This window comes from Letharia columbiana (genome assembly GCF_014066305.1).
Source record: "Letharia columbiana isolate WasteWater2 chromosome Unknown Sc0000057_s0, whole genome shotgun sequence".
NCBI classification, from domain to species: domain Eukaryota; kingdom Fungi; phylum Ascomycota; class Lecanoromycetes; order Lecanorales; family Parmeliaceae; genus Letharia; species Letharia columbiana.
In genome coordinates, this window is record NW_023501101.1 from 1 (window position 1) to 17,869 (window position 17,869).

General features: G+C 49.3%; 6 protein-coding genes across 6 annotated transcripts; 4 read left to right on the top strand and 2 right to left on the bottom strand.

The window, feature by feature from the left end:
* Window positions 1-1,541: 1,541 nt before the first annotated feature.
* Window positions 1,542-2,612, top strand: HO173_011095 (uncharacterized protein; the record flags this gene model as incomplete). The annotated part of the gene is made up of 2 exons (XM_037312977.1): window positions 1,542-2,405; window positions 2,460-2,612. The coding sequence occupies 2 exons, from the start codon at window positions 1,542-1,544 to the stop codon at window positions 2,610-2,612; spliced, it is 1,017 nt and encodes a 338-aa protein (XP_037160026.1).
* Window positions 2,613-3,661: 1,049 nt separating this feature from the next.
* Window positions 3,662-4,713, top strand: HO173_011096 (uncharacterized protein; the record flags this gene model as incomplete). The annotated part of the gene is made up of 2 exons (XM_037312978.1): window positions 3,662-3,971; window positions 4,058-4,713. The coding sequence occupies 2 exons, from the start codon at window positions 3,662-3,664 to the stop codon at window positions 4,711-4,713; spliced, it is 966 nt and encodes a 321-aa protein (XP_037160027.1).
* Window positions 4,714-5,886: 1,173 nt separating this feature from the next.
* On the bottom strand, window positions 5,887-8,442 carry HO173_011097 (uncharacterized protein; the record flags this gene model as incomplete). Its single annotated transcript, XM_037312979.1, has 14 exons — window positions 5,887-6,131; window positions 6,252-6,304; window positions 6,364-6,452; window positions 6,511-6,679; window positions 6,742-6,797; window positions 6,855-6,923; window positions 6,973-7,134; window positions 7,212-7,389; window positions 7,462-7,517; window positions 7,613-7,799; window positions 7,885-7,940; window positions 8,053-8,227; window positions 8,305-8,357; window positions 8,413-8,442. The coding sequence occupies 14 exons, from the start codon at window positions 8,440-8,442 to the stop codon at window positions 5,887-5,889; spliced, it is 1,578 nt and encodes a 525-aa protein (XP_037160028.1).
* A 2,444-nt stretch (window positions 8,443-10,886) lies between these two features.
* On the top strand, window positions 10,887-11,441 carry HO173_011098 (uncharacterized protein; the record flags this gene model as incomplete). Its single annotated transcript, XM_037312980.1, has 3 exons — window positions 10,887-11,018; window positions 11,083-11,113; window positions 11,161-11,441. The coding sequence occupies 3 exons, from the start codon at window positions 10,887-10,889 to the stop codon at window positions 11,439-11,441; spliced, it is 444 nt and encodes a 147-aa protein (XP_037160029.1).
* Window positions 11,442-14,544: 3,103 nt separating this feature from the next.
* Window positions 14,545-15,172, bottom strand: HO173_011099 (uncharacterized protein; the record flags this gene model as incomplete). The annotated part of the gene is made up of 3 exons (XM_037312981.1): window positions 14,545-14,777; window positions 14,830-14,940; window positions 15,013-15,172. 3 exons carry the CDS (start codon window positions 15,170-15,172, stop codon window positions 14,545-14,547), a joined length of 504 nt encoding a protein of 167 aa, XP_037160030.1.
* Window positions 15,173-16,034: 862 nt separating this feature from the next.
* HO173_011100 (uncharacterized protein) lies at window positions 16,035-17,855 on the top strand (the record flags this gene model as incomplete). The annotated part of the gene is made up of 3 exons (XM_037312982.1): window positions 16,035-16,234; window positions 16,288-16,949; window positions 17,026-17,855. The coding sequence occupies 3 exons, from the start codon at window positions 16,035-16,037 to the stop codon at window positions 17,853-17,855; spliced, it is 1,692 nt and encodes a 563-aa protein (XP_037160031.1).
* Between the last annotated feature and the right edge of the window lie 14 nt (window positions 17,856-17,869).

The window sequence follows — 17,869 nt, forward strand, 5'->3', positions numbered from 1 at the left end:
CTAGCTACATCTACAAGTGAGCCACTCAAGTGGGCCACTATAGCAACTTTAGCATCGTCCCATATCATACCCCAAGAGATGGCAAACTATCGAATCATACCCCACTTTTGGTGGCTTTTGGTGTATAGGTATGATTCAATAATTGGGGTTATGATTCTGTCGGGATTTATTGTTTTGGGGTATGATTCGGTAATTCGCCCTGATACCTTCAATCATAACGTGTTTTCTTCTACGCAGTATCGCCATTCGAGACAAGTCTAGTCTTAATTCCATTTTGCCATTCTCGCTCTGTGACGATCCTGATCTTGAGTCTGTCGGAACGATTCAGTAGGACAATAGTATCTATCAACCCCAACCTTGGCACGCGGGTGACGCAAAAGCCTGCACACACCAAGAAATCCCTTCACCTTGTCAGCTGGAATAACTCAACGAATATCCTCCTTATGAATTAGGCTTTGCGGAATAATATATTAGTATTATCGAAATCCTTAAATTACAACGCATAACTTTTCTGCTAGGTTCTTCGTTGTGAAATCATCATCAAATTCCTAATTTCAAGGTGTGCAGGTTTTTCTGTCACCCGCGTGCTTGGATCAACCCTGCAATGATGCAAGACAAGGTTGGCAAAGAACTACCTCTCTCTTCGCAAAATAGTCTTCGGTGACCGATTCGTGCATGCAAAAACTTTCTTTACGCACGATGCGTTTACAAAGGAGGAATAGTAATCTCAAGTCTTTCAATTCCACATTAGAACTGGGTACACAGCGACACTGCGCTAATCTTTGGGGATTATTTCCCCATTGCTTTGGCTGCAAAAGCGGCTCTTCTTTCTTGTTGTACAGCTTGAATCAAGACTTGTTTTGTAACAGCGTATGGGAGGCCCAGCCTGGGGTCGAGAAGGTATTTCTTGATTGGCGAAGGTTGCGCCGCTTGAACGTTCACTAGTCAAGACTTGAGACGATTTGGGCTCGACGAAACTTAGCGAAGAAATCTTCAAGCAGGACTGGAAGAATTGGAGCGAACCTCTCCACTGTATCAACTCCTCTGCTCATTTGTTATTCTTGTCAATCTAAACCATTGTGTACCGTCTCAAACTTGTAAACATCATCAGCACATCACCATCATCTTACCAGTTCGCAAGCTATCGAGCGCCTCTTCTGCACTCCTTCCTCTTCTTTGATTTGTGCACAACATTGATCTGCGCCTTCTTTGTTGTGTTTCTCTACGGTCAGCGGCGGTAGAGCGCTCACAGCGAACAAGATCCACCAGAGTCTCCAAAGCGATCCACCATTTAAAGCCGTTCTCTGTAGCCTTATGGCACATCGCGTATCGCCCCGTCGGAAGCCGCCTAAGATATCACCGGCGAGCGTGAGGAGCGCGAATGCCAGGGGGCGGGTTAAGCCATGACTACGATTACGCATGGTTTCTAGGAAAAACCATTAACATCCTCAAACCACTCTCATTTCCCAAGCTTCACCATTTCGAAAAATCCATGTATAGTTTCAACAACGCTGGTCCAACCATAATCGCCAGAAGAGAACATGAAGCTGGCATTACCACTTCTGCTCAGCGCAGCTAGAACAGTTTCGATTTCTGTTCCATCGCCCACGCTTCTGCTAGAATCCGACTTGCCAAACAGCCGATTCAGAGCGGAACTGAGCTTCGACGCTCCCTTCCTTCCGATCAACGCCACCCTCATAAACGTGCTTTATTTCATGAGCATAGTGGGACGAGGCGATTTTGACGAGTACCTTCAACCGCGCACATATAGTGCCCCCATTTATGGGCAAGTCCAGATCAAGACTTATGAGTGGATGGAAGCTCGCTTTTTGCTTTGGGGTATCTATACTGCTGCCACAGATATGATCCGGTTTAGTAGATTTCACAATGCGATGGTAAAGCTCTACTGGGATAACAGCATTGTGGGCCAGATTAATCTTATGGTGAAGCCGGGGATCAGTTCACTTGACACCACCAGGAATGGTACTCGAAGTGTTATCAATGATAGCGAAGAGCTGAGACTGGCCAACACCGGCAGGAAGTCTACTCAAGCTTTCGTGGAAAGACTAGACACCTCGCCAGTGCAGAATATCACAGGTAGCGATACGGCCGATAACGTCTCTGTTATCAACTTAGCCAAGACATGGAACGCAACTCTCAGTATTACGTCTACATCGCCCACTCTTTTACCCCCGAACGCTCTTCTCTCGCCCAGACTCACCATCGACTTCGATAGGGTCGCCGGCGCCGCGCAACTCCGCCGTAACGATGTATTTCTTACTTTCTACACTGCCATGCTCCACGTCGCCATGTTCCCTGCTGAGGATGACATGCAGCCTTTTAACAGCATGTCACCCACTGCAAATCTGCGTGTGCATATGTTTGAGACGGGAATTGGGTGTCTGGTAGGTCTTCTCATTGCATTCGTACCTCATCTGATGTTAATGGTGGGGTGGTAGAACGAGCAGGTGATTACAGCCTTAGCATATGTGCCTCAATATATGACGGAGCATCCGGGATTTGGATACCATGAGACAAACTTCAACGTCAAATTGAGTGGAGTGAGGGCTTGCAGGGGGTCAATACTCGACAGTGTGTTGAGTGCAGGCTGAGGAAGGCGGAGCATAAAAGGTTGTATAGCCGCGATGACACACGAAGATCAGAGGCTTTGGGCTGCGGAGCTGCTGAAAAATCAATTCAAAGCAACATTTTTTACGGCTAACAAACTTTGCTTGTCGCCGTTCGAGGGTTGAGCTGCTTCCAAGGAGAGATTGAGACCAACATTGTTCAGCCTTTTTCCACACGAGTCAAGGGCTATCCAACCAAGCGACATCCATTGCATTAGTGAGTTGCAAGACTAAGAAGCCTACGAAATAGTAGGTGGCTAGCCCTAGGGCTTGGGGGGCTAGTGCCTGCGGAAGTACCTTTAGGTATCCTACATAGCCTTTTTACCAGACTATGATCTCCTATCTAAGAACCAGTTTATGAACCTCTATTTCTTTTCTCGTTCTCTCTAAGGTCGTGTGGCCTATCAGCATAGAGCTAGCTGTCGATCACCCCCCCTTTTACTTCTACCCTGCCCGCCGGGCTCTACCCCACGAATCTACAAGTCCAGACATGAAGCTCGCTCCAAGGCATCATTATACACCGGTTCCGTGCTCCTTATTTACGCAATCCCCCAGTCGCTTAGCCCACGGTTGATTTGTACACATGCACATGCCATTGAGTATCTATTAGGGAACATGAACATGCTGGTGAGCATTCACTTGCTTTGTTGTACCGAGCGATTTTCGCTTAGAGAAGATTCCCATTATTCAAAGTTCTGACCGCAGCGACGATCACCGTCACTAGACCATAGAAGACGAAATCATCGCGCGCATTGAATGTGAACAATTTCGCAGGTCCACCAGAGCCATTTATGAGATGGTCCTCTCTATCTCCGAATAAGACTGCTATTGCAAAATTCAAGTCCCTTGAGGCGGTGACGATGTGTTTGAGGTCACAGTCAGCGCCACGAGATCCTGCATGACGGACATTAAAGTGTGTTTCAAATCGTTGCATTGCTGCACCGCTCAGGAGAACTGTAGGATTCAGGGCTGTGTTTTATTCAATGAATGCCTTTCTCGCCGTAAAAGCATCAAGGATAAAACAATCATTCAACATGCCCTTTTTTCCCCCAAGATTCAAACCTGCAACAAGTGTGCTTTTCATCTATTCCTCTATCCATTGCTTGCGAAACGCGATGGCTGATGCGCAAACGTGCTTCTATCCCGACGGCTCGGTATCCACCCACGACACTCCATGCCACTCTCCTTCCATCGGCGACGGGGCAAGCGCATGCTGCGGTTCTACTGATATATGTCTGAACAACAGTCTCTGTCTCGCTCAAAGTGGGGCCGAATTGGTTACTAGAGGCAGCTGCACTGATCAGACATGGCAGAGTCCGGAGTGTCCGCAGTACTGCTCAGATGGTAAGGTTCTCTTGCAGCAACGTCGAAATTCGTTGCATAGCAATCCTCATTATGACTTGGTCATGACGCTGATATTGGTATTGCAGAAAACCCGAGCGGCGGGGCATTGATATTTCTTGCTGGTTACCTGCAGGATAAATTCAAATTCTGCTGTAGCCAGGTCATCTTATCCAACAACACATGCAATACCACCACTAAAGGAAGCACCGCACCTTTTGAGATCGAAGCTGGACTGGTGATACTCAACCGCACATCTGGTTCTACATCTCTCAATACCACGGACGCCGCCACCGTTACTGTTACCGCCACGGCAACGGCAACGGCAACGCCTATGGCAACGGTAACGGCATTGACGTTACCACCAAACTCTTCCTCTTTCCACAATACGTCATCAACATCACCATCATCGTCGTCGTCGAGCAGGGAAGCGGCAATAGGTGCCGGGATGGGCGTAACACTAGGGCTAGGACTGCTTGTCACGTTGGGGTTATTATGGAGACTGAGAAAGCACAAGCAGATTTTGAGCAAAGATATTCAGACATGGGAGTGGAAGTACTCGGAATTGATGAAGGCCAAGACTGCAATTTTTGCCGGAGCTGAGCATCAGCCACCGCATCCGCTCGATTGCTGGAACCAGGATGGATTGGACGGCCAACCGCATCTTGTCCCTCAACTTGAAGGCTGGAAGCCTGACGAGATAGACGGAACAGAGGTTTACGGACTGGGAAACAGGACAGAGTGAGCTTGATAGGCGTGTGCAGAGCCATCTATATATTACATTCTTTTGTGCAATTCTGGCTTGGCAGAGTTTTGCTTCTCCCCATCTCGACGATCCGGTGGCGATTGCTTTGATAAAAAATTGATCAACTCTTCGCTAAGAGCATGACTGGCACAGCATACCTGTGTCATATACTATCAACGTGTTAGAAACGCAGGAAACTTCAACTAATGGAAACGTATCTCATGCGCGTACACTCCTTTCACACTTACTTTAATATGCTCGGCGGGGAAGTTCTCAGGGATGTGAATCCCCAAAGATGTGCCAAGCTGAGAGGCATCTTTGATGAATGGTGAATCCTGCAGGGAACGAACCAGACTGCCTTAGCAGTTCAGGGTGTGAGGGGTTTTCTTCAATGCAGGTCGAGGTTGCTAATGTTAGAAAATGATTCTGCAGAAGACGGATCCGATTACTTATATTAGCTAAGTCTGTGAAGAAATTTCTTGAGAGTGGGTCAATGTTGCTGCGCCTTACGAGAATCCTGCAAGAAACGGATTCGACTGCTTTTATCGTTTAGGTTGTGATTCTTCGACGCAATTTAACGTCGCTAGGCGAAAGCCGAGAGTACTTATCAGAGCTGAGGGAACAGCTGATCTATGGGTTCATGATGCCTACTAAAGCTTTGCGAGAAAGCCTTGAAGTCTTCGGCACTCAGCAAGAAGTGTACGAAAATGCGACTTCGAAGAAAGTGCTTCACTTTAGTGCTCCGGTAGTTAAATTGATATTATTCACGACCAGCTATTCGAAAATCGGAAAACCGTCTCTGCGGTCTTCTGGCCGTACCTCGGAAATTGTTCCAGATGAGGGCGAGGCTAGGATTTGAGACGACCCTTCGACAGTGAAAGAGCTCAGCTGGCTGCTCATCGGTCCCTATTTCTAACAGGATAATATACTGAAAACAGCTCGCAATCATCGATTGACGTGCAAAGTACCTAGCGCGGAAAAGACAAACGCAAGATAGAGAACGTAACGTAGAGGGATAATGTAGCTAAAGGTAGAGGACCGAATAAAGTACTGAGTAGCCGGGGTCATGCAATGGCCGAATAGTTTTGTCACTGAATAAGCTACCAGACATGATTCCACCTCAGCATGCCCTTCCATGAAGTTGGCCGTAGCGGCTCACGGAAGCTCTCGGAATTACCAGCCTCCACTCCCCCAGTCGCCCCTCGTAGCATCAGCGGTGGTCTCATTGGCTTCACTGACATGCATCTCTTCCATCGCTGTCTCCAATGGCGTTTCGTTATCCTCCGCCGCTGTTCCCCATGGTGCTTCATTCTCCTGGGTTGTCTCCTCTTCCTTGGGAGGATCAGCGATAGTAACAGCGGCAGCTTGGAAGCCTTTCTTCGCGGGGATGATGATGAAGGAGACCATGGTCTCTGGGTCTGTGACCAGTCAGCCCCTTTCTCTGAGATGGGGAAGATCATTCTGAGGTGGAGCACATGACTATCTTTTGGAGAATGGATCATGGTGGTGAAGGAGTGAGAGATGGAAAGGCGACTGACCTATGCCCCCTGCGTCATCTGGAGTCTCGATCTCCCACATGTGGAAGTAATGCCTGTGTTGTAATCAGCAACGTGGCAAGCCGATATGATTGAGAATGCAGCCACAGCGTACTTCTTCGGCTTCTTGACGGTCAGCTGATCGAGCTCAACGATGAAGCCGTAGCCAGAGTCGGGCTTGCTGGATGGGGGATCTTTGTAGATCTGACAGGAGTCAGCGGCAAATCTAATCCAACAAGAGCGGCAATCTGGTTGATCCTACCACTACTTTGCCGTAGTGCACTCTTGCCGTCACACGAGCCACGCGGTCTGGGTCCTCCTTGCGTAGATCTTTGGCGAGAGGTCCCTTGTCGCCTTCCTCCCGAACAAAGGAGACGCAGGTATTCTTCTCAGGCACTACGTCGTTGAGGGCTTTATCAAAGAACCGCACCCTTTATTCTCCATTGTTAGCACTTTTTTCGACGGCTGTTGTCACGGTTGGAGGGGTGCGTACTCTTCGCCGCCTTTGCGTGCAACGATGAAGCCGAAGCCTTTTTCGGCGTTGAAATTCTGTAGTATAATGAGGATCAAAACTTGGCCGAGTATGTGAAAAAGTTGCTAGCTAACCTTGATGGTTCCGAAGTCGCGGCCTTCATCTGAAAATGGAATATCTGGAACGCCATCCTCCTCACGAATCTGGTCACATTATCAGCCCGACTCAAGCCTGCTGCATATGACTCAGTACCTTCTTGGCAGTACCGCCCTTTTCAGTAACCTCGTAGACGAAGGAGACAGGTTGTCCAATGTAGGGCTCGATGTCCTGAAGGAATTCGCGCTTGTGGCCGAAGATCTCGGTGCCGTCAAAGCATCTGGCAATAAAGGAGAAGCCTTTCTCCTCATTGTACGTCTGAGGAGTGGTCGGCCATGGTTCAGTATGACGATTTTGCAAAACGAGGCGTGTGTTGGTGAATGCCACTTGCATACCTTGACCTTGCCCATCTCTCGGCCCCCCTCTTCCTCTTCTTCCTTAGCGACACCGCCTTCTTCTTCCTTCACTTTCACTGCCGCTGCACCCTTGGGTCCTTCCTCGAAAACGAACGAGACAGCTTGGCCGACATATGGCTCGTCGCTGCCGGCAAAGGATTTTTTGTGAAAAAAGGCGCTGCGGTAGGCAGTCAGATTTGTATCTCGGTGATAAAAGCTGGGGGTGGGGGAAGGGAACAAGTGGGCTTACTCCTCTTCTCCGCTCACGCGTCCAATGAAGCCGAAACCCTTCTCAGCATTCCAGCGCTATGTCACAGTCCCTTGTCAACGAAAAATTTTCCTTATGAATAGCATAGCCAACTAGCAGTTTCGAGCACAAGTTATGTTGGTGTGACGCATACCTTCACCGTACCCATCTCTCGATCTCCCTCATCTTCAACAGGAGCTTCCTGAATAGCCGACCCACCCTCTTCGACTTTGACTTTAGTAGCGACTGCACCCTTGAGTCCTTCTCCATAGACGAACGAGACCGCTTGCCCAACGTAGGGGTCGTCGTGTCCACTAAATGATCTCTTGTGAAAGAAAGCACTGCGGATGACAGTCAGCCTCGTGTCGATTAGGGCTAAGAGGAAAGCAAGAAAAGATAAAAACAATACGGCACAGGTAGGCTTACTCCGCCTCTCGATTCGCGCGTCCAATGAATCCGAAGCCTTTGTCTGCATTCCAGCGCTGTTGCATCCAAACTCGTCAGCCTTCGCCTCTCAACGGCATCATCATTCCATAGAATGCCCCGAGTTTGTGTCAAGCGCAGACTAAGATGCGATGAGGCTATGAGGCGTACCTTGATTGTGCCCGTCTCTCTTGGCCCTTCGTCCGATACAACAGCCTCTGCCATCTCCTCGATAGATACCTCTTTCGCCTTGCCGCCTTTCTCGTCAGCCTCGTAAATGAAAGAGACCTTGGAGCTAGGGATCAGTGCTTGTCGATCGGCGGTGTCACGCGCGTGGACGAAGATGCTAGAGCGATGTGTAAGTATCTGGTGTCCAGCTAGGGCACCTAGAAGGAAGGGAGGGCGGCTCGATGGGAAGTTTACCTGTCGCCCATGCCATCGCGCTCGATGAATCCAAATCCCTTCTCATTCCATGTCTGGTGTCCTGTTAAATTTGCTTTAAGAATGATGCACGGAGGAAGATAAGCTCACCTTGACGGTGCCAGTCTCGCGGATGGCCATGACGAGCTGCGCGTGAGGTGGACTGACAAGAATGGATTCAGATTACAGGTGATGAGGTTTGAAAATATGCTGCTGCCGTAGATGGATTCAGCGTTTGAATTGATGGAACTTAGATGCTGACTGGTGACGCTGCGAGGTGTGATTTTTAAGCTGGGTTCAATTGTGTTGACAATCTGTTAATGCCTGTCTGTCAATCTGACCGCTTTTTTAAACTTCTCTGACTTCTACGTGGGATCTTGAGTGTTACTTGAGCCCTTGACACACTGTTGCCTAGCTTGAAGGAGATGTGCACAAGCGAAAAGTGTCGAAGGCGCTGGAAATTTTTTATGTTGTGATGTCAAGAGATGGAAGATTGCTAGCGATGTAAAAGAGCTGCAACTTGCTTTTAACCATGCACCGATGTTTCAAATTTCTGCCGGAAGAACGAGAGGGGGAGGACACCTGCATGCCAAGTCTCGTTTATTGAGAGTAAAGAGTAAACGGTCCCGGATCTGAATATCTTGAGGGCCTACGATGCATCAGGTATTCAGTCATGGATGGATCGATACTTGGAGCTGATAACCAGTGCATCTGTTGATCCTTTTCGCCGGCACTTCGAATCCAGCTCTGTAAGAATAACAATTCTGCGAGCACACCATTACTCTCTGCTTCCGAAGAATTGCTGATCTGACTGTCGCGTCACGCAGGTCTTCAGATCGTTACATTTCCAATCGGAGACCAGCCTTAGTCTATGAAGCTGAGCCCACCGACAGCCCATATCGGCCCTTGTTTTCCTGAGTTTCCCAAGATTCCCATTCTCCGGGTACGAAGCTCATAAACACCGCCTTCGCCTTTTTCCAGGCTTGAGGAACCTCTTCCCTAACATCGTACCATCTCTCAACTTGTAGTATCACTTCTCCACGCCTCTGTCTTGCGCCAAGCTCGTAGTGTAACCTCTCCAGGTATGATGGTCTTGACCAGACTCGCACCATCTCTTTTCCTGCGTTCCAACGAACACCAAGCTTGCAATCTCTCTTCTCCAGGCTTCGACCCTCCTACAAGTGCGCTGTGTCTTTTCTCAAGGCATCTACTCCCAGTCCGCCAGCTCTTTATCCAACTCCTCGGCATTCATAAGCTCCTCCACCAAAAGCATTTCAGTCTCGCGAGCCACTGCTCGAATCATGAAGTGGGAGCGGGATGTGAAGGCACTGCCTCCTGGTCGTGTCAAGGACTAAGACTGTTTTCTCCACGGCTAGCGGGTGGGCGGATAAGTTCAGAATCAAGGACGACGCGAGAGGTGTGGGAGCGGATACTGCCTGCGCGGCGAGCTTCTCTTGTTGCGAAGGAGAGCGAAGGTCGGTATGGTACTTGTATAATATTGGGCGCGTGACTGATGGTGGCACGATGAATCAGTCGTCGCCATGTTGAGCATTACTTGAGGAGAAGAGATCATCAAACCCTTCAAAACAACAGAAGAGCGAAGCCCTTACGGAGATCCTTTGTTAGTTCAGGGCTATGAGTAATCAAGCCCTAGAGCTAGAGACGGGCTTGTTACTTGATCAGATTTAGCTCTACAACAAAGGCTTGGCAAGACATTTCCATGCCGCCAGCAACCCCTACAATAATAATATATTTTTTGGATATCTCGTTGATCGGCTCATGACCTGCCGAAATCGAATTTGCGTTTTGTGCCTCCGTAACTCAGCCAACTGAAAGCCATACAAATGCCAGTCTGCTGATTCCATGAATCCAACCTATTTGCAAAGGGCTACTAGAGATACTGCGGGGGTCTCATGAATATGTCGCCTTAGGACTAATGGGGTGTACTTTTGCAATGGGGTGCGCTCCGAGAACCAAAAATGCGGTCGGCAGTGAAATGCTCACAAGGAACCATCTACTCCGCACTTCAGGCTACATACCTCAGCTTCCTACCGCCGACGGCGAGAAGTACTACATATATACAGCACCAGTTCTGGCCGCAGCCGCTTCATAACTCGTATCCGCAATGCCACCAAATCCCGGAACAGTAGAACTCGAGGCCAGCTCTGTGGCATCAACCAACCCAGCCCGTTAACCAACATTGTGGTATTGACTAGCCTAAACGCTCCCCTGCACTCCCCAATCCAGCGGTATCCGTGCCTTTCATACGTCTTGACTCCACGAAGCTCGAAATGTAGCAACGTCTTTGTGCAACTATCCTCGGCAACTTTCCCCGTCAGTTCGACCTGGTATAACACTATCTCCTAGGTTCCAACAAGAACGGTAGTATACACTAATATTAGATAATTTCATTTCACAACACCAGTTTCCGAGCTCAACACCCGTTACTCCACTCCTCTCAGTTCTCATCTGTCCCATCCTTCTTGATTTTCATACGTATACATCCCTACCATCTCACAAGTTTACTTCCTTTACCAATCAACGACTTCGAACTTCCATCCCACACGCTCCTCACCCACCCTACCATGGCCTCCAAATTCCTTGCCCGCCTACCCAAAGTTGGCCGCGGAATCCTAAGTAAAGAAGACCAGCACTGCTCCATCTGCTTGGAAGAGTATGGCACCACCCCTTCCCCCAACGGCATTATCCAGCGTGCAGTCCGTCTCCCCTGCAACCACATCGTTGGTTCCGAATGCATATCGACCTGGCTGACCCCGACAGGTGATCAACGCAGCAACAACACCTGCCCCGTGTGCCGGCTTGAATTTTTCCAACCCGAGGCGACTCACATGCAGATAGCCATCTCGCTGTCTGAACGGATCGCCGTGCTAGGACACCGCCTCTCTCTCCCCACTGTGGTCATTACTCTGGTCGTGTCCATCGCCGACAGGGTTCACCATTTCGGATCATTAGGTGGTCACTCTGTGGTCGCTGTTGCGGCAGGCAGCTTGTACATGGCAAGTCAGGTCATGGACCGTCCCATATCTCTCCAAGCCCTCTCTCGAGGACTCGCAGAGGCAGGCATGGGCGACGTTAGAATTGGCGTTATACAAAGCGCATACGAGTGGCTCTACCGATAGCGGCTAGTACTTAGGCCTTAGCTTTGGCTCACATGCATCACCGGCCGGATAATAGACAACGTTGAAGAAACTCTGCCTTCGCCTTGGTGCTAGTTATTCACGTCGGAGCGGGTTGGCAAAGGGATCCAGGGTGGGGACTAGGGCTGCGAGTTGATTCAGCCAAATTATCGTGGTGCAGTTCAGATTTTCTATCTGGGTTCTTACATCAACTTTTCGATGGACGCTTGAAGGTATGAGATGAAGCTAGGAGAAACTCAAACCCTTGCTCAGTAGATAGCACGCATACTTAACAACAACAGAGACAGGTACTAGGCAACCAGATCTTCACAATATTATCGTTTGTTTCTGATGGTCATTCGTTTCTGGTGTGGAAATCAAATTACGGAAGATTCAAAGCCATTTTCAAGCAGAATATCAAACATTCCGCTCCAAAAAACGTCATACCCCGCCCATCGAAAGCCTATCTTCCACCCCTTCCCCCACAACTCACTCGCCCCCACTGCCAACCCCAACAGACTCCTCGCCTGCATGACAACAAGCACGCTCAGCTTCGCTCTCAAGATTCCTGAAAACGGTACCTAGTCTCGAGCGCAAATGAATAATCAATGGCGGACGCAAAAACCTTCTGTTCTTGAACATCGGAATCAAAACCCAGAAGCCAATCCAACCTTCAGCGCAGCGCCCGGAGGACCGCATCTTCGGCAGCGGCCTGTGCAAAGGCGCAGTCCAAGTTTTCTAATACAAGTGAGACGAACGGAGGAACTGGAACATGTTCTCTTGACAGGAGACGCTAGGGGACGCATGCATGCCTTAGTTGTACGCATATCTCATACACACTTGACGGTCTGTTTGCGGTCCAATTCCGCAACTTGGTTCTGTACTAACTGGCCTTCCGCCATAGACGATCCCCGTAATATTAACCCGGCTCTCGGCTCTCCACGAGCCGAGAACTGTGTCCGGGATGACAGGGAGGCTGGGCCTTGAGGGCCGAGGGCAAAGCCGTCCCTGACATTTTGCCTAAATGTTGGTATTACTTCTATAAAATCTGAACAGACTGTTTCGGTCGCATTGAACTGAATCGGCAGTTGGTAGAATAGGGGACGGTTTTTGGGAATGTGGAATCAGGTTGTGGGCAAGCAGATCGGGTCATTATTTAACCGCCGTGGCTCGTTCTCCTAGATACCCACGAATATTTCCATCCAACGCATCAATGCATCGTCCCACCAACCTTGGTGCAAGCCGCCAACGCAGTCCCTGGTGTCGTCTTAACATCCACCGTAACCGTCTCCAGCACAGTCTTAGTGACGAAGCCTTCACCAATCGTATATGCGATCTGCATCCTCGTGCTCGCTTGCAAAGTGACTGTCGTCTGCTTCGCAGTACTGATGCCGCTGTAGACTGTAACAGGGCGGGAGTGATAGTCGAAAAGACTGTTAAGATGGAAACGACTTGGACGGTCGCTGCTGGGGCGGTTGTGGTGGAGGTTGAGGTGACATAGTCAGCAGTGTTCGTGTCAGTGACGATAATGGTGCGGAGTCTAGGAAATGGACGGTCAGCCATTGTATGGCAGGCTCAGCAGACGATACAATTCACCAGGAGCACGTTTTGCAATCATGTATCGTGGAGCGACCCCCTCCGCAAGCCACTTGGCGCGCGCTGCGGAGAGACTTCCGTCCACTGCACGTCTGAACTTGGCACTGCTGGCTTTTTGACGTTGGTGTTGCTTTCGCAGTTGGGTCGCAAGAGCTCTGCTTAGTGAAGTGGACACAATTGGCGGTCTCAGTCCGTATGACGTTCTTGATGGCCTGCGTGAATTTAGGTATGGTGAGCGCTAGTAGGATTTTGGTTGTGGTTGTTGTCGATGCATGTGGCGTAATGGTTGTGGTCGGCTTGAATACCTTCGAAGGGCTTGTTGCAGTACTTGCACTCTGAGTCTGGATCGGGAAGCCGTCGGTATTTTCTATTTAAGGTGGAGCCTTCGGCTTTGCAAAGTGTCTGGAGATCGCGCTACCCCAAGACTGGTCTCAAGCTTGAAGCTTTGGTTAACGGGATTACAAAAGCCGAGCGAATACGTACTGACGTAAAAAAAAAGGTGCTAATGGAACTTACGTTGACGACTGGCGTACTAGTCACTGAAAGGGTGACCGTTGGCGTGTATGTGGACTGATGAATACTCTAGTCAGCAAATAGTCCGTTGAGACGGGCACGGGAGTCACGATGGTTCTAGAGTTCAGGAATTCCCAAACTTGCCTCGGGAGTTCACAAAGAGGTTCAAGTAGGAAAATTTGGGGCTCAGAAAGCCATACCGTTTATTATGGTCCAACCGTAAGATCGAAGGTGCGCTGGTAGGCTATTGGGTCTGCATCGCCGTTGTTGCTTAAGATTAGGATGCTCCATGATCCAGAAAACATATGCGAGTGTCTGGAGCGAAGCCAGTGGGGACAGGTGCCAGGGAAGCGCTTTTCCAGTGGTGCAAGCCTCATAGCAGGCGGCGTCGCTAGTCGAGGCACCGTTGAGAGTCTTCAACAGAGCTCTTCCCCAATGTGCTTCTCTGGCTGCAAACACATCTTTGTAAATTACGATTTCTTCGTAAATTAGGGGTAGCAGCTCTATTTTCTGGTGTTGAATGTCAATAAGGATGCAAGACTAATGGGTTTCACTGTCGAAAAACTTGCTCTACTCACGGGCCAAATATAACCAAAGCCTTCTGGAGATACAGGTTGATTGATGAAGCTCACTGAGGTCGCATTTAAGCTTGATTCAGGTGTTGGGCATCTAGCTTGCTGATATACAAATAGCTTTGCCTGGTGGTCCACTCGATGCCCCACCATGCTCGGAAATATTGTAACCGGCCGTCACACCATTGAAAAAATGACAAGAGCCCAATTATCTCGTACAGCCTTGGAGCAATCACCAACCTAAAGCAAACAAGCTTTGCGTCCTTACAATCTCAAATGAAGTTGTGGAACAAAGATTTGTACTTCAGTATGGGGAGCTCAATTCTGAATTCTGTCCTGCACTACCTTCACCACCGATTGCCGGTGTCCCATTCACAAAAGAAGCTTTGCCTAACGAGCTGCCTTACTGTCCGTTTGCGCTTAGGCTATGCTGGCTTCCTACTACTCATGCTCGCATCCTCCTTTCCCTCTATCATGATCTTTTCACTCGGTGAGGGACCCATCTTCCCTGGCCCACCGTTGATCTCATTCACCCAACCCGTCAACGCATAGAACCACTTGCTCTTGACGGCCCTCCTCGTGATCGCCTCGGATCGTTTCAAGGTGCTCAGGTCCATGGTCTCGGCCTGCTCCAGATCGCGGAAAAGGTTGTCGTCGACTATTACCGCGTAAGCAGATGCTCTAGATTGGCACTCAGACGGTTTACTGACGATGCAGCTTAATGTTTTCGCCACAGTTAATTGCGTGGGGTTGGAAAGTGCACTTGTAGGCTTCCTCCTGGGTGAGGACTTGGTGCATTGCGAAGGTTTTGTTGTTGAACACTATTGCTTCATAGGTAAGCGAGTTGCTAGTTCTAAGGACAGCATTCCGGCCCATGGCCGCGATTCACCTACCAACACGCTTGTGAGGTCCGCTCATATCTTCTGACCATGGCTCTTCTAGCGCATGTGGATGCTGCGCCTTGATCGAGTCGTACACTGGACATTCCTCCCGGCCCATCAAGAGGGCTAGCTTGCTTCGGAGGAGAGTGATTTTTGGATCCTGGTCTGCCATTGTGCACAATATTTTCCTCCTTACGTATTGATGATACAACTTTGAGGATTTGGGATCTGGGCCGCTGGGCTTACTTATGAAATCAACGAACACCAGCACAAAGACAAACAGAAATCTATTCGCAATGCGCTGAACAAAGATTGCTGTAGCAATCTTCAGGCAGTGATACCAGCAATGTTTTAAGTAATTTCTGGAAGGGTCGAGATATTGAGAGTCTGTTTGTCCACAGGAGGAACAAAGCAAGGAGAGGATTCAGTAAAACTCATGGCCTAAGTTCTTTCGCAACAGGGTTTTTTCGCTTGCTTTGGGTCACAGTCGAAAAAATCCATGCACAGCAGGGTCGAAGTCACAAGTCGTTGACTCTTTCGTCTGCAAAGTGTTGACGAGACAGAAAGAAGGGAATTGATCGTGGGCTAGGTAACGCTTGTTGCTCTGAGTTTATGTAGAGTGACATGCACAATGACCACTTACAAGTAGCGGAAGTTCAGAAGTTTTTCACCCGATGTTGATACACTCATAAGATATTGTACAGACTACTGAGGACTTCTTCTGTGCGTCACTGTGGCTGTGTGTTCTCCATCGGGTTAGCGGTGTAGCCTTACTAAAATTTCAGCCTCGAAATTACCTTATGACAGCCTCGCCGCCTCACAGCCTCATCAAGATCAAGGGCAACCTCAGCTCTTTCCACATTTATATCTCGTTGTACTCTCATCGTGAAGCAATGTTGACTTGATCCCTCATCCTCAACCACGCAACTTTCCGCTCATCAAATCACTACGATGCCAAGTCTCCGGTTTGGATAAGTCATCACCTGAGCGCAGTGTAACCACCACTCAGTGTCTTCTCAATCAGTTCTACATCAATGACTTCTAAGCCTGATGGCTGGAACCCCGCCTTCCATAGCCCATGGACGCCATATTTATCTCCGCCTTCTCATATACTGCCGCATACACTTGAGGCTGGGGACTCTTACTATATTGGCGATGTTTATGAACCGAGCCGCATAGGGCAGTCTGGAGAACTGATAGAGAAACGTCTTCTTCCCTTTAAGCATCCCGCTACGTCAGTCTCAGAGTCTGTTGTAAGTGTATCGAGGTCAGGCTGATGTGAAACAGAGCTTCGGGACCTTACATGCGATACCTTGAATCCCTCGCTCAAGGATGGCCACATATCTCTTATCTCGCCGACTTCATGAAAGTGACCGCGGCTCCACCCAAACAGAAGTTTCTCAACGATCAAGACAGAAGAGAGAGGGCGAGCAGAACCAAGGTTGCTATGCTGACCTTCGAGCCTAATGCTGCAGTGCACCGAGATGACTTTTCAAACATCATCGACCTATATTATGCTCTCAATAAAAGCCAACATAAACATGATGATGTCCACGCCAGGCTCTTCGTAGTCGAAGACCTCTCCCGAGACGTCATCGAGGCTTTAGGTGCCCGATTCGATGTCGACCCCCTCTTCTTCCGAGGCCATATATCCGACTACATGTGGCACAACACCCGAGATCCTTGGGTCGAGCTTCCGGACCTGGACATCATATCGCGCAAGCGTTCCTATCTTCACATCCGATATGTGCAAACAAGGTACTTCCGGAGCGAAGATAGCCTAATGAGGGCCAGGTGGGAAGCAGGAGGCTTCAACGTACTGCGAAGAGTGGACAAAGATGGCAATTGGGTGCCTGATGTTGATATTCCCAAATCTGATGTTGGCTTGGTTCGAAGTAGGACGTCTCTTTGGATCAGACCAAACAAGCCTGGAGAGAAGGGTGTGCTTGGTAGGTCTCATTTCCAACCATTCCCTCATCGCGAGTCCTTTCGTTATCTCGGAAGCTGACAAGAACTCTTGACTAGGCATCCTACTGGTGGACCCCACAGTATCTGAGGGGTTCCCAATTTGGGGCGGCTACCGTAATCTCGTCGACTGCCCGTCCATGACTGTGCTTCCCGTACCAAGAGGACCATCAAGAATATCCACGTTCGAAGATGTCATCCACTACACCAGCGCCTTGACGCCTGAAGAAATCACGAGTATACCGAGAGATCCGCGTCTGCTTTTCAAGAAGACACTCATGATCGTCGGCGCGGAATGGTCTACACTAGTAAAGTACGCCACAACTCGCCTCACCCAACTAGAATGGGAGATCGAGAATCCGGATCTGCAAGGGGATAACGGTGGCTTACAAGTCACCATTGGGAAACTGCACAGTTGGAGACGAAGATTCCCCATCTTCCGTACCCTTGTGTTGGAAGTGCTGGAGAAGGTCGTCAAGCGTGAGCACTTCGCGTCCAGCCCGGAAAACCATGTGCATGATCTCCGAAGTGATTTCGAGATCCTTCTGTCCAACATTGAAAATCTACAGGTCCGCGCTGACAGGATCATGTCGGTCGTCACGGCAGTGATGTCAATCGAGGAAAGCAAGAAAGCTTTCGAACAGAACCGCAGTCTTGCTCGCCTGACTTGGCTCGCGATTACTTTTGCGCCTCTGTCATTCATCACAGGTCTGTTCAGTATGAACAGTGACCTTTTGACGTTAGTGGAAACGTTCAGGGTGTACTTCGCTGTAGCACTACCGCTTACGGCCATGGTTCTGTTATTGACTCGGTTTGCTAATGTTGGTCTCGAGAATGGATGGAGAAAGTTGTTTCTATATAGATGGATGACAAGAACGTCTGCAAAATAGCGATCATCCCAACT